At 44.5% G+C, this 12,611-nt stretch overlaps 1 protein-coding gene across 1 annotated transcript in view; it reads left to right on the top strand.

The window, feature by feature from the left end:
- The first annotated feature begins 1,277 nt into the window (after positions 1-1,277).
- The window catches only part of LOC115464460 (adipocyte plasma membrane-associated protein-like), a 71,499-nt gene continuing 60,165 nt past the window's right edge, over positions 1,278-12,611 (top strand). The window contains 1 exon segment of the mRNA XM_030194839.1: positions 1,278-1,526. Coding sequence (XP_030050699.1) covers positions 1,435-1,526 — 92 coding nt within the window. The 5' untranslated portion in view covers positions 1,278-1,434.

Genomic DNA, 12,611 nt, shown 5'->3' with positions numbered 1-12,611 from the left:
CAAAATCCCTCTTTGCCTTTCTTATCAGCGCTTTGCATCTGACTTGACATTCCTTATGCCGCTTTTTATTTTCCTCATTCGGTTCCTTCTTCCATTTTCTGAAGGATTCCTTTTTAGCTCCAATAGCCTCCTTTACCTTACTTTTTAACCACGCCGGCTGTCGTTTGGTTTTCCATCCTCCTTTTCTGATACGTGGAATATGTTTGGCCTGGTCCTCCAGGACGGTGTTTTTGAACAGCATCCACACCTGTTGTAGGTTTCTTACCCTCTCAGTCGCTTCTCTAAGTTTTTTTTTTAACCGTTCTTCTCATTTTATCATAGCTTCCTTTTTAAAAGTTAAATGCTAACATATTTGACTTCCTATGCTTACCTTTTTGAAAGCAAATTTCAAAGGCGATCATGTTATGATCACTGTTGTCAAGCCCACCATTGTTGGGCTGTGCTTAGGTCATCAGTTGGCCTTAGGCTGGCTCCACATGTCTGCTTTTATCCAGTTTAGCATAAAGGTCTCCTACCCTCTGCCCCAGATTATGTTTCTAACCTTCTGATTTCATATACAACTTCAAGCACTTTGCGATCAGCTCAACACTTCCTCTTGCAGCTTCCCCCTCCATCTCACCTCCAATTGGACATTACATACCTGTGAGCCAACATTTGGTTATTCAGGTCCAAACTCTGTAACACAATACACTGTTGATTTGGACAGAATCTTCTTATTCTGTTTTTAAATGCTGGTCAAACCTTTAATTGTGCTTCTGGATTCTGAGGGTTTTTTTTTTTTTAATTTTCTATCCTGTCCACTTACTTTCCATGTTCTTTACACCTGCTGCTTTTTCTTTCTTTCTCTGTTCATTATGTCTGGATGCTATTTTATGAAACTGTAAACCGCTTTGCAGCATTTTTTTTGCAATGCAATTAGTGGTATGCCAAATTTTACTGATAAATAAATGTCAAGAGAGGGCAGCTTCAGGTACTACAGCTCCCACACTGCTTGGAATGTAAGCTTAAAACAAACAAACAAAAACAATAAAACAGGCCCAGCCAAAACGTCTCCAGTCCAGCCTCGACCTGGGTAACTTGTCATCTCTGCTCAAAACTCCTGCTATGGAGATCATTAAAAACAATTGGCTTAATTACTGTTTTTCAAAGGGCAGGGAAACAACTGAGAACATAATTAAGCCAATCTCAAGATGGGGACCAGTCAGGCTCTTTTATTCGGCAGTCACAGACCCCTCCTTTGAACGTCACAATTTGTCACCACCCCCTTACGTCTAGACGTTTTTAGCATTTTGAATTGACTACTGTCACTTGTTGTGGTGGGTGTTGTTTCGAGGGCTACGGGGAAGAGTTGCGAGGAGGTGACTTTGATTCTTGAGACGTGCACTGGTGGTGTTTTATTCGGTTCTCGCTCCAAGAAGACAGGCTGACGGCGGTATGAATGAGATGGAGGTTAGGCAGCGCCGACCTATCAGGCCGCAGGTGGTCACCGACGAGGCCACGGAGCAGAACGTTAAGGATCGTAGTAGGTAATTCTGAGCGCGCTTTCTGTTTGTGATGTCACAATGTTTCCTGTTGTATGCAATTGAGTGGCAGCGTCATATTCTTTCGGGATCTTTAGGTCTAAAAGTACACCCGTTGCCTGGCGTACATTGACTTGGAGTCCTTGGGCTGGAGGGAGTGGCACTAAGTAGCGTACGGGAGGTTTAGGTTTTGCTGATTATAGAGGGGCGGAGGAGGCAGGAATTCTTGTATCATGCTTTGCCTTTGAAAGTATGGCTCCTAGCTCTGGTTCTCGCAAACCTGTTTTGTTTTTCACGCTTTAATGCATGAATTTGCATAAATCGAGATCGCGCCCACATGCGTTTGGTCAATTTTGATGAATTTGTGTATTTAATCGATAAATGATTGCTCAAGCACTGTTTCCCAATGCCATAGAACGTAGGAGCATAGTAATTGACTGGAGGTAAAGCTAGTATGGCGCGTGTAGCCTGCCTAGGACGGTGGCTGACTGGGTAAAAGAGAGTCTTCCCCCCCCCCCCCCCCCCCCGAACAAAACCTCTATGAAAATCCAGAAGTAGAGGTTGACACAATAATCGCGAGGAGTAGTCAAATATAGGAATCTTTATTGAGGTACCAATAAAGATTTCTATATTTGACTACTCGTGTGGAAGTCGTTGTGTGTCAACCTGTACTTCTGGGTCAGATAAAAAAGCCAGGTCCTCCGGATCCTATGCTTTCCGAATTTCCACCTTAAAAGCTATCAACGGTGACTGGTTTTTAAAGTGGAAAACAGGATCTGAGAGATTTTTCACGCTGTTTACCGAGCTGGAGGATCCGACTTGAACCATGCCCCTTTCTCTATCTTTGCATCAGGAAGAGAGGTTCACTAAAGGTAAACTGAGCGTGGAGAAGGGAATCGGGATCCTATGCTTTCAACTTGTAAAACTGCTGGAGCTGCAACCCAGAGGACCCGTTTCCTTTTGTACATTGTGCTCAGCTTCCTTATTATCCATTTAGACCTGCCCTTTAAGAAATTTAGGGAGGACTTGAAGACTCACCTTTTCTGCCAGGCTTATGGTGGTTGACACCACCTTTTTGATGCACTGAGGCCTGATGGAATTAGAGGTGTAGTGTGAAGTACAGTCTTTTTTTTTTTTCTTCTCTTATTTCTGGCCTGTTTAATTGTATTTCCTTTCTTATTTACTTTTTTTTGTAATAATAATTAGATATTGTAAATCACTTAGATGGTTTGCCCTTGAGTGGTATAACAAAGAGAAACTTGAAATGGTTATAGCCCAGATAAAAAGTAGAGAAACACATGGAGACAGTTTCCTGTGACATTACTGGTCTAATGTCAGGTGCGGCTAGGAGTATTTTTCTTCCTCCAGCAGATGGTGCAGGTTATACTGTTGGCAGCTGCTTTTTAAAAATATTTTGTTGTGGCCTGGTTCCCACAGACTTAAGCTTCGGTGGTTGAGGCCTAGATGCCACTTCTGGGGTGGGGGGTTGTCTTCCTGATGGAGGGTATACTATTTTCAGACCTTTGCCAATCTCCTTTGCCTGCCAGTCAGTGCCATCTTTTTGGGGGCACAGATCCTACAGGGCCCCTGCCAGCTGGAATTGTCTTTTTTTCTCCACCCCCCCCCCCCCCCCAAAAAAAGAAAAGACGGAGGGTCTTGTTTTTAGCTGTCAGCAGCATAGTTTCTTAAGGAGGGGGAAACAAAAGAAAAGGCTCAGTCTTGGAGCAGTTTCACTTTTTTGCAAGACTGTGAAACTGCTTCTGCCAGAGACGGGACAAATTCAGCCTTCTGGGAGCTCTCCCCAAGTCTTACTGTGCTGGTTAGTGTAGGGGGGATCAGGGCGGTGCCTATGCAGTGTTGCAGCTTTTGCTGTGGCCACAGGGTTGCTGCTGAATTTGCCTGCCCTGATTGCAGGGCGATGTCTTCAAAAAGGGGGGGGGGGGTGATTTATTTATTTATTGCATTTGTATCCCACATTTTCCCACCTCTTTGCAGGCTCAATGTGGCTTACAATACAATGATTCTGTTTGGCCCCTTGAGTTACTCCAGAAGGAGCAGCCATTTTGGAACCTGACCATGTAGCTCCTTCTGAGCCCTGTGCTTGTTGGATTGAGGTTGGAAAGCTCAGGGGTTCTCCTTGGGGCTCCACCAGACCAGGTTGGCCCTCTGGAGCCCCTGGGGCCCAAGTTGAGAGTGGGCTCCTCTTGTCATGGCCATTTCTGAAGGGCTTGGTAGAACCCTGGCAACTTGGCAGGGGGAGGCCCTCCTTGGCCTTGCTCCAGGGGATGCAGCAGTACAGATGTTTCCCCCACCCAGACTCTCAGATCGTTTGTTCCCACTCCTCCTGCATCTGCTTCCTCCCTCCCCCCCCCCGCTCCCTAAGCAAGTGGGTGCTGGTAGCCAGTGGGGGTTTGGATTACATCCCAGATCTCACTGCAGGGACACTAGCTAGGATGTGAAAGCGTCTCCCATGTGCTCATTTGCTGGAGTCTGGTGAGCTCTCCAGAGGAGAGAAATGGGGATCGCCAGTGATGCATACCTTCCACAGGGATGAGCTGTCTGCCCTTGTTGATCAAGTGATGGAAGACCTCTAGTTGTCTACTTTGCTAGCGGAGGCATCTTGGGGAGGGATCCTCTCTATACTTGCTGGCTATTGCAGGCCAGCGAATACCTTTCCCATCCACTGGGCTTTCTAGAAATAGTGATGTGGGAAATTCTGATTTCGGCTCTCTGGAGGTCTAAGCTCATGGGTTGGCCTTATCCCCTGCCCCGGGATGATGTGGAGCGCCACTTTTCCATTCCCAAAGTGGTCACCACAGTGAAGGGTGGTATGGCTGTTAAGGGCCCCTTCATTCGCAAGCTGGAAGGGATGTTGAAGCAACTCTTCATTTTATCTGCCTTGGAAGTGGGAGTTATTGTGGTGTGGGCTGTGCTCCAGTTGGTGCAGCAGCTTCCCCCTCCCTCCCTGGAATTGGCCCAACTGCAGTCTGGACCAGTATTTCTGGCAAACTTGTTTTACAATGTAGTCCTGAGCATTCAAGTTTGGTTGCCTTTACAGTGGAAGCTTGATGTCGTCTTTGGCTGTGGCGTTGGTTGGTGGATTTGACTTCCAAGGACTGTCTTTGTATGCTACCCTTTAAGGGGTGGGGTCATCTGTTTGGGGAGGATCATGAGAAGCTCATCAGATCTTGGTGAGGCTTGTTCTCGGTGGCTTCCTGAGGATAAACCCTGTGGGTCCTCCAAGGCATCTGGGAGCTAGGATTGCTTCCACGGCTACTTCTGATCTAGGAAACAGTCATTGGGTGATACTAATACTAAAGTTCAAAAGGGGACGCCCTTTCAAGGGCCAAGCTGGTTTAAAAGCAGTGGGGGGAGGGGGGAATACCCCTGGCTCTGCCCCCAAGGTAACCCAATGAGATTTAGAGGGTCTATCCCAAGCTGACTTAGCCTTTTTATTTGGGACTGTGTCATTATCTCCAACCAGTGGGTTCTGGAGGGCCATTTGTGATGCCTGCAAAATAGAACTTGAGTCCACAGGATACAATGCTTTTTATGGCCTTCCCCGATGGCTCCCTCCCCAAGCACAGAGCAGTGGAGGTCTCTCCTTCAGTTGGTGGTTGTAGAGGAGGTCCTGCTAGTGGAGCAGGGTTGGGGTTGCTACTCCATACTTTGGTCCCCAAGAAGAAGGGCTCCTTCCATCCCATCTTAGACCTTAAAAGGGTCAGTTGCCTTGCAGTTTCCTAGTTTTTACATGGCAACTCTGTTTTGGTAATTGTCTGTCCACCCAGGGATTCTCTCTCCTCTCTGAATCTGGTGGAGGTATAGTCCCATATCCTCATTCACTCAGAACACAGGAGGTTTCTTCGCTTCTACGTGTTGGTCAGGCACTTTCAGTTCTGGGCACTTCTATTTGGCTTGGCCACAGTGCCTTGGACCTTTTCCAAGGACCAGATGGTGGCTATCTTCCACAGGAGGGAGTGTGGATACATCTGTAATTGGACGACTGGCTGACTTGACCAGTTTGGTGGAGGACTCTTTGTAGCAGTGTCTCAGGTCATCGGCTTCTTGGAAAGCCTTGGTTGAGTAGTTAACTACATTGTTACTACAAGCCCTTCCCGGGACCTGGAATAACTGGGGTTTCACTTTGCTACTCACATGAGGCAAGTCTGCCTTACACTGGGAGAGTATCTTCAGGGTCCAACTTCAGAAGATGGCATTTTGTGTCCAGATGTCTTCCAGGGCTTGGGATTACTTTGACAAATATGGGTGAAATATTGAAGGCCCCCTCCCCCTCGAAATGACCATTCATCTGGTGGACACTCACCCTGTGGTAAATGTTTATTGTAAATTTTCTTTGACCACCAATAATTTACCCATTATGGGTACTACAAAAAAATTCTTATTTTAGGCACAAGACTACCTGTGACAGCTCACAACTAGTTTATTGCATTATATGCCCCTGCTGCTTGTATTATATTGGGCGGACAAAAAAGAAATTGAAACAGCGAATAGCGAAGCATATTAGTAATATAAAAATTTGAGATTGGAGGCTCCCTTGGTGGCCCATTGGGTATCCTGTGGTTGATGGTTTGCGATTTGTTGTCTTAAAGAGAGGTGGTGATGTCAGTGATGTTTTGTTGAATTCAGAACAAAGATTTTTTTTTTTTGGAACACGGTTATACCAGGGGGGCTAAATTTGGAAGTGGAATAGTGATTGTAATTTTGTAATTAATTTTCATTGTTTGTATTAGTGTGCCGGGCTTCTATTTAAACCCAGAAGTATATTGTAAGGGCATTTCCGCCTGGAGTTTAGGATGCTGACAGTATGATCTGGATGTAGTCCCTCCGGTAAGCATCCGTATATTTTTCTTTATATTTTCCTTATAATTTGAGGATTGGTTAATACGATTGATTGTAACCTTTCTTTTAGTTGGTAGGTTCATTTTTTTTTTGCTGTTTTGTTTACAGTGATTTTTCTACTCCTGGGGAAGATTCCTGAAATGCGGTCTCGCATTGGGGAGCAGAGGCACAATTGAATTTTATTCTCAAACTGCTGGCCTAATTGTTGTCCAATGATTGTTGTGTCAGTACTATATTATTTGCCCACTTTGGTGGATTTGAAGAAACTGAGCCCAGTGGGAGGATTTATCGCAAATCAACAGCTTTGAAAGACAACAGTTTCAGCATTTATTTATGTGAGAGTGATGATTTACTGGTTGATTGATGATATCCTTTTTGGGACCTTGCTGCATGCAGTTTACTTGCATTCCTGGGAGTTGAGGGACAGATTGGTTTTGAAAATAACATCTTTTCCCATTATTATTTTGGACATGAGCCTATGTGCCTGTCAGCAATTAGGCTAGGCAGTTGGTAGTATGATTGAGCGGTATGAATGTAGTAGGAGTGATATGTGTATTAATAAATATTTTTGATACTGTTTCAATAAGGGTGTGGAGTATTTCTATTTAAATATCTTTATGGTATTTCTCCAGTTTTTTTTTCTTTATCTCCAAATCTGTGGGTTGATAAAATAGTTTGTCAGTTTTCGAGCCTGCTTGATAGAGCCCATTCCACTTCTTGGGTGGAGGCCTAAGCTGAGTTGCCAGAGGTCATTTGTCATGCAGCAACATATAATGCTTCACGAAGGAATGAAGAGAGGACCGAGTTGGATCTGTGGGTCAGAGGTGATAGCGTCTTTGGCAGTGCAATGGTTCAGGGAGTATTGTCTCCCATCTAGATGTGTAAGCTTTGGTATATCCCACTGGGGTGGATAGGTAAAGCTGGATGATTAAGAGGTGAAATTTTCATTCCTTGAATTCAGCTACAGACCAGTCCACCAATCATGCCCTAGAAGACAGGGCATTGGTGTGTGTGTGTGGGGGGGGGGGGGGGTACCTCTCCAGTTGTGTTTAGCTAGGTTGGTTTTTCTATTCTCTCAGTGCCGTTCTTATGGTTGCAGGTTCCTTTTTCATGGTTGATTTGCTTATCTACAGAAGTTTGGAGGTTCTTTTGGGTTTTCCTCCATTTTTTTTAATGGGCTTTGTTTGATATTACTGACTGATTCCAAGCTACACCTGATATTTTATTGATGATGTCACCGGAAACTATTTCTCTATGTCCATCTTCTGGTCAGGAGATATAACCCACTGTTGTGGACTGGTCTAGCCAGACTTGAGGAAAGAATACTTAACTGGTAAGGAAGATCTCAGCTTTCCCTTGGTGACCCCATTTTCGCTAGAGCAGAGGATGAGCCACTAGTAGAGAAAGGGACGCAGTACGAGCTGGATCCTCCATATCCTTTGCCTGGAGAATAACCAAGACTGCAGCAAGAGTAAACAGAGTATGGCTAAGAAAAGGAAAGCGGATTCCTGAATACAAAGCTTCAACTTTGAAAGCCAAAGAGAGTCTGGTGCAGCCCCAGCAGTCAAGGGTAAACTGGAGAGCGGAGAAGAAAAAGCATCTTGATCCTCTGAATCCTATGCTTTGTACTTTAAAAGCCTCTGGAGCTTTGACCTGGAGGATCTGGCATAACATCAGTGGCTTCTAAGGTAGAAAGCATAGGTTCTGGAGGATTTGGCTTTACCTATTTCTGGAAAGCGGTTAGGGTTGCACCTGCCACTATGCCTTTTGGTTTTGGGTTGTACCTGCTATTTCATGAGGTTGCCCTCCACAGGTTTGTTTAGGATTGAACATGGCACACTATATAGGTTACCCTAAGCAAAGACATTTGGGGGGGGGGGGGGTTGTTTCTCCTACATCCTTCACATCTGTTGAACTCCTTATGTATTTCCTGTATATATAATACCCTCCCATGAGTGAGCACACATAACCCCCCCCCTCATGGCCATGCACGCATCCTTTCCCTGCGTAGGATCTATTCTATATTTCTCTGCTTCCTCTCCCATGGACCCATCTACACCATTCTCCCCTCCTCCCCCTGGCACTGCCTTCTAACCCTGAAATAACACACACCCCTGGGTCCATCACTCGCTAATTAATGCAATCACACCAACCCCATCCTGCCATTCACTCAGCAAAATGTGCCTTTTTGCAAAATCTAGAGCAAGGGTGTCAAATAGCAATTGTGCAGAGCTTCATACAATCAAATTTTCAGGAGATCCTCAGCATGCATGAGAGAGAAACTTGCATGTGCTGCTTCAGATCCCATCCCTTATGAATATTCATAGGAATATCTTGACAAGCAGGGGCGAAACTAGGTGGGGGCATGGGCCCCCACAGATTAAGCCCTGGCCCCCTCTACTTTGGACCCCCTCCTGCCGCCGAACTTCCCCTGCCACCAGGTACCTTTGCTGGCGGGGGTCCCCAACCCCCGCCAGCCGAAGTCTTCCAGCGCCGATCGACTCCGGCGCCTTCGCTCATGATCTGTTTCTGACTCCTGACGTCCTGCATGGGGCTACAAACAGGACGTGCATGCAGGACGTCAGGAGTCAGAAAGAGATCATCAACAAAGGCGCCAGAGTCGACAGGCGCTGAAGAAGACCGGCTGGGGAGGGGGGGTTGGCGGTGGGAGGAGGTCCAAAGTTGCTGGGGGAGGCTAACTGTGCCCCCTGCAGTTTGACATCCTAGGTTTACAGCATGCATTTTACAATTTCTTATATAGTTTTTTAGGATGCATTACTATAATATAGTGGAATAATATTTGTTATCAAGTAGTTTTGATATTCGTGTTCAAATTGTAGTTGTCCTATATCAAACTAAACAATCCATTGACTACTATTCATTGTTCTACTCCTTATGCCGGGGTTGTACACAAATAGATCTCGGGCATATTCATTGCCTACTCTTAATTAGACTACTACAAAATTAATTTTTCAATTTATAGCAGCTTTTTATTACTACTCACACTTCCTCTCTTAATTGTGTATACTCACTAACACACACATATTTATCCAATCCCCCAAAAACTTTCTTTGCAAACTGCAGGACTCAAAATTACATCAATTATTCCACTTGTCTTAAAGTCCACACCATACGACATGCATAGTCGTGAAACCTCCTTATATCCACTGTCCACTCAGTGTGTCCCAAAAGATCGTGTTCCAAGAAGATTTTTATTTTATTTTCAATTCAATCTCAGTCCAATGGTGAAAAACAGTAACACAATCGTTGACAAACGTCCCTTCTCTTTTTCACATCGGGTTTCAATTAACCCAAACTCTCTTTGCAAACAAAGATCCAGTCTCTTTCCATATCGGGTTTTGGGTAGCCCAAACTCTCTTTACAAACAAGAATCTGGTCTCAACACTGGCCGTGTTTCATTCATCTTCTTCAGGAGACCTGGTTTGAAACAACAAACATAATACACTACTCTCATACAATCTACCATATTCAATTATTTAAACGCACAGTATATTATAAAAACCTTAAATAGCCTCATATCATAGTCTGGTACACCAAGAGAACGCTCTGTGGTCGGTGTAACCACTCACACTGGATATTCACTATGCCACTGGTCACGCAGCTCTTTTATAGCGTCATCAATAGTGGCCAATCCACTTCCTTATTCAAACTGTGCGGTTCCACCGTGCCCCAATAATATATCATCTTTTGTTCTCTTTTAATTAGTTCTCGCTCACAGTTCCTTCCTGTCCCCTTCAACACAACTAACACCACAAATCTTAAATCATCCACCACATGACCTGCTTGTGACAAATGGGAAATTAATGGAGTATCTATTTTCTGCAACCTAATGTTGCTAAGATGTTGCGCAATACGCGCTTTAATCTTCCGTGTAGTTTCCCCGATATACCATCGCTGGCACGGGCAAACCACCCCATAGACAACATTTTTACTGTTACAATCTGATTTCATCTTTAAATAAAAATCTTTTCCAGTAACTTGGACCCACACCCGATCGGTACTGATAGCATACTTGCAGTACAAGCACGAACCACATTGCGTGTGGCCCCAGCCCCTCCTGTCCCCCTGACACTGTCAATCTCTTCCTTGACAGTCTCTCTCTCCAATATTTCTATCTCGGGTGCAGGAGAACCGAGGCCTCATGTTCAATGCCGGATGCAAAGATAAAGTTGACCAATCTGCTGAATCATATTGGTCTGCTTATAGAATGGAAGCACACAATAAGTTCATTGGGTTGTTGTCTAGCTCTCTGATCATTGTTAAACCAACATTGATGTACATATTTAGCTCGCTTATATGCTGACTTAATGGCATATCGAGGATATCCCCGCTCGCGAAACCTCTCAGTTAATGATCTAGCATGTTGTATATATTTCTGCTGGTGCGAACTCAACCTCTTAATTCTCAGAAATTGGCCGATCGGTATGCTTTCTTTCAATTTGCGAGGATGTGACTCCCAAAATGCAACACCGTGTTCCTATCTATGCGTTTACGATAAACCCCAGTCTCAAATTGATGATCAATAAAGGAGATATCTATATCCAAAAATTGTACAGAAGAACCCATCGCCTGCATAACAAATTGTATATTAGCATCACAGCTGTTTAAATACCCCACGAAGTCCTGCAACTCCTTTTCAGATCTTGACCATATAATAAACACGTCATCGATGTTCCTTTTCCAGGCAATGAGATTGTAAAGTCCATTGCCTGGATGGGTCAGAAATCGAGGCTCAAAATCTGCCATATAGAGGCAAGCCGCCATGGGGGCAACCGTGGCCCCCATAGCGACTCCCCTAATCTGCAGAAAGAATTGCTCCTCAAACTGAAAATTAATTTTTTTCAATCACTAATCGCGCCATCTGACTTAGCAACTGCTTCTTAGTGACTGACATATCCAAACCCTGTAACGTGTGTTCAGTGATCTGAAGGCAGGCATTCTGGGGTATACTTGTATACAATGCTGTAACATCAAGTGTTAACATAATAACCTGTTGATCTTCAGGAATCTGTAACAAACTCAAAAATCTCAACAAATCGCCCGAATCTCTGACATAAGAGAGAGTATTCTGCACCACTGAATGTAAATGATAATCAAGAAATTGAGATAGGGGCTCAAAAAGGGACCCTATACCCAACACAATGGGGCGTCCCGGAGGGTTACCCAACGACTTGTGGATTTTCGGGGAAACATATATACACGGTATATCTGGTTTTTTTCGTAACAAATATTTATGTTCTTTTTTAGTGATCACTCCCTGATCCAACGCTGCATTCAACAAAGCTGAAACTTCCGCCACATAATCTTGCCTAGGGTCAGCTGTCAAACATACATAAAAGGAAGTGTCCAACAGCTGACGATAAGCCTCCCTTTTGTATTGTAGTAGATCTTGCACTACAATCGCACCGCCTTTATCGGCACGTGATATAACAATCAACATATCTTGTTTCAGCTCTTCTAATGCCTGTCTCTGTGTCTTAGTTAAATTGTTACGAACAAAAAAACGCTGCTGCTCCAATTTTTCCAAATCCCGCATTACCAACTTCAGATAAGTCTCAACCATAGCGTCTGTAGCTCCAGGAGGAACCCATGCAGATGGAACTACTTAGATTATATGTAACTCTTGGTGTGATTAAGGGCATATTCATTGTGGAAATCTTGAAATCCCAACTGGGTTGTGGCCCTCAAGAACTGTGGTTGCCCAACCCTCCCTTAGGTAGACAATCTGCATGCTTAAGCGCTTGCCCCATCTGTCTTCAGTTGTCTGCAATGAAAATTCATTCCCTCTCCTACAAAGAAGAAAACTCAGGAATAGATTCATTATGGCAAGCATGGTAGAGCACGACTTATGATGCCCCCTCTCCTTCTTCTCCCGCCCTCCCCCTCCCCCCGATACTCTTATTGTCTTTCTGCATTGGAAAGTTATAATAGCATCTACTTATTTCTAAAGCGCTACTAGACGTACGCAGTGCTGTACAATAAGAGACAGTCCCTGCTTGCCAGAGCTTAAAATCTAATCAGGACAAATAAGGGAATTAAGGTGGGAATGATAAAACAGAGGTGGGTACTGAACAAGTGAACAGGGTGATGGAGTTTGAGAGCTGTGCATGGTGTAACCCATAATTTTCTATTGTGAGGCTGTTTTCCATGAAACCTGGAACATACCTCAAGACACATTTTATGTTGTGCTCCCAGGCTACATAGTAAAAT

This window comes from Microcaecilia unicolor, chromosome 3, assembly GCF_901765095.1.
Source record: "Microcaecilia unicolor chromosome 3, aMicUni1.1, whole genome shotgun sequence".
In the NCBI taxonomy this organism is placed as follows: Eukaryota; Metazoa; Chordata; class Amphibia; order Gymnophiona; family Siphonopidae; genus Microcaecilia; species Microcaecilia unicolor.
Note: the sequence above shows the minus strand (reverse complement) of the source record. Positions and strands in the feature narration are given on the sequence as shown.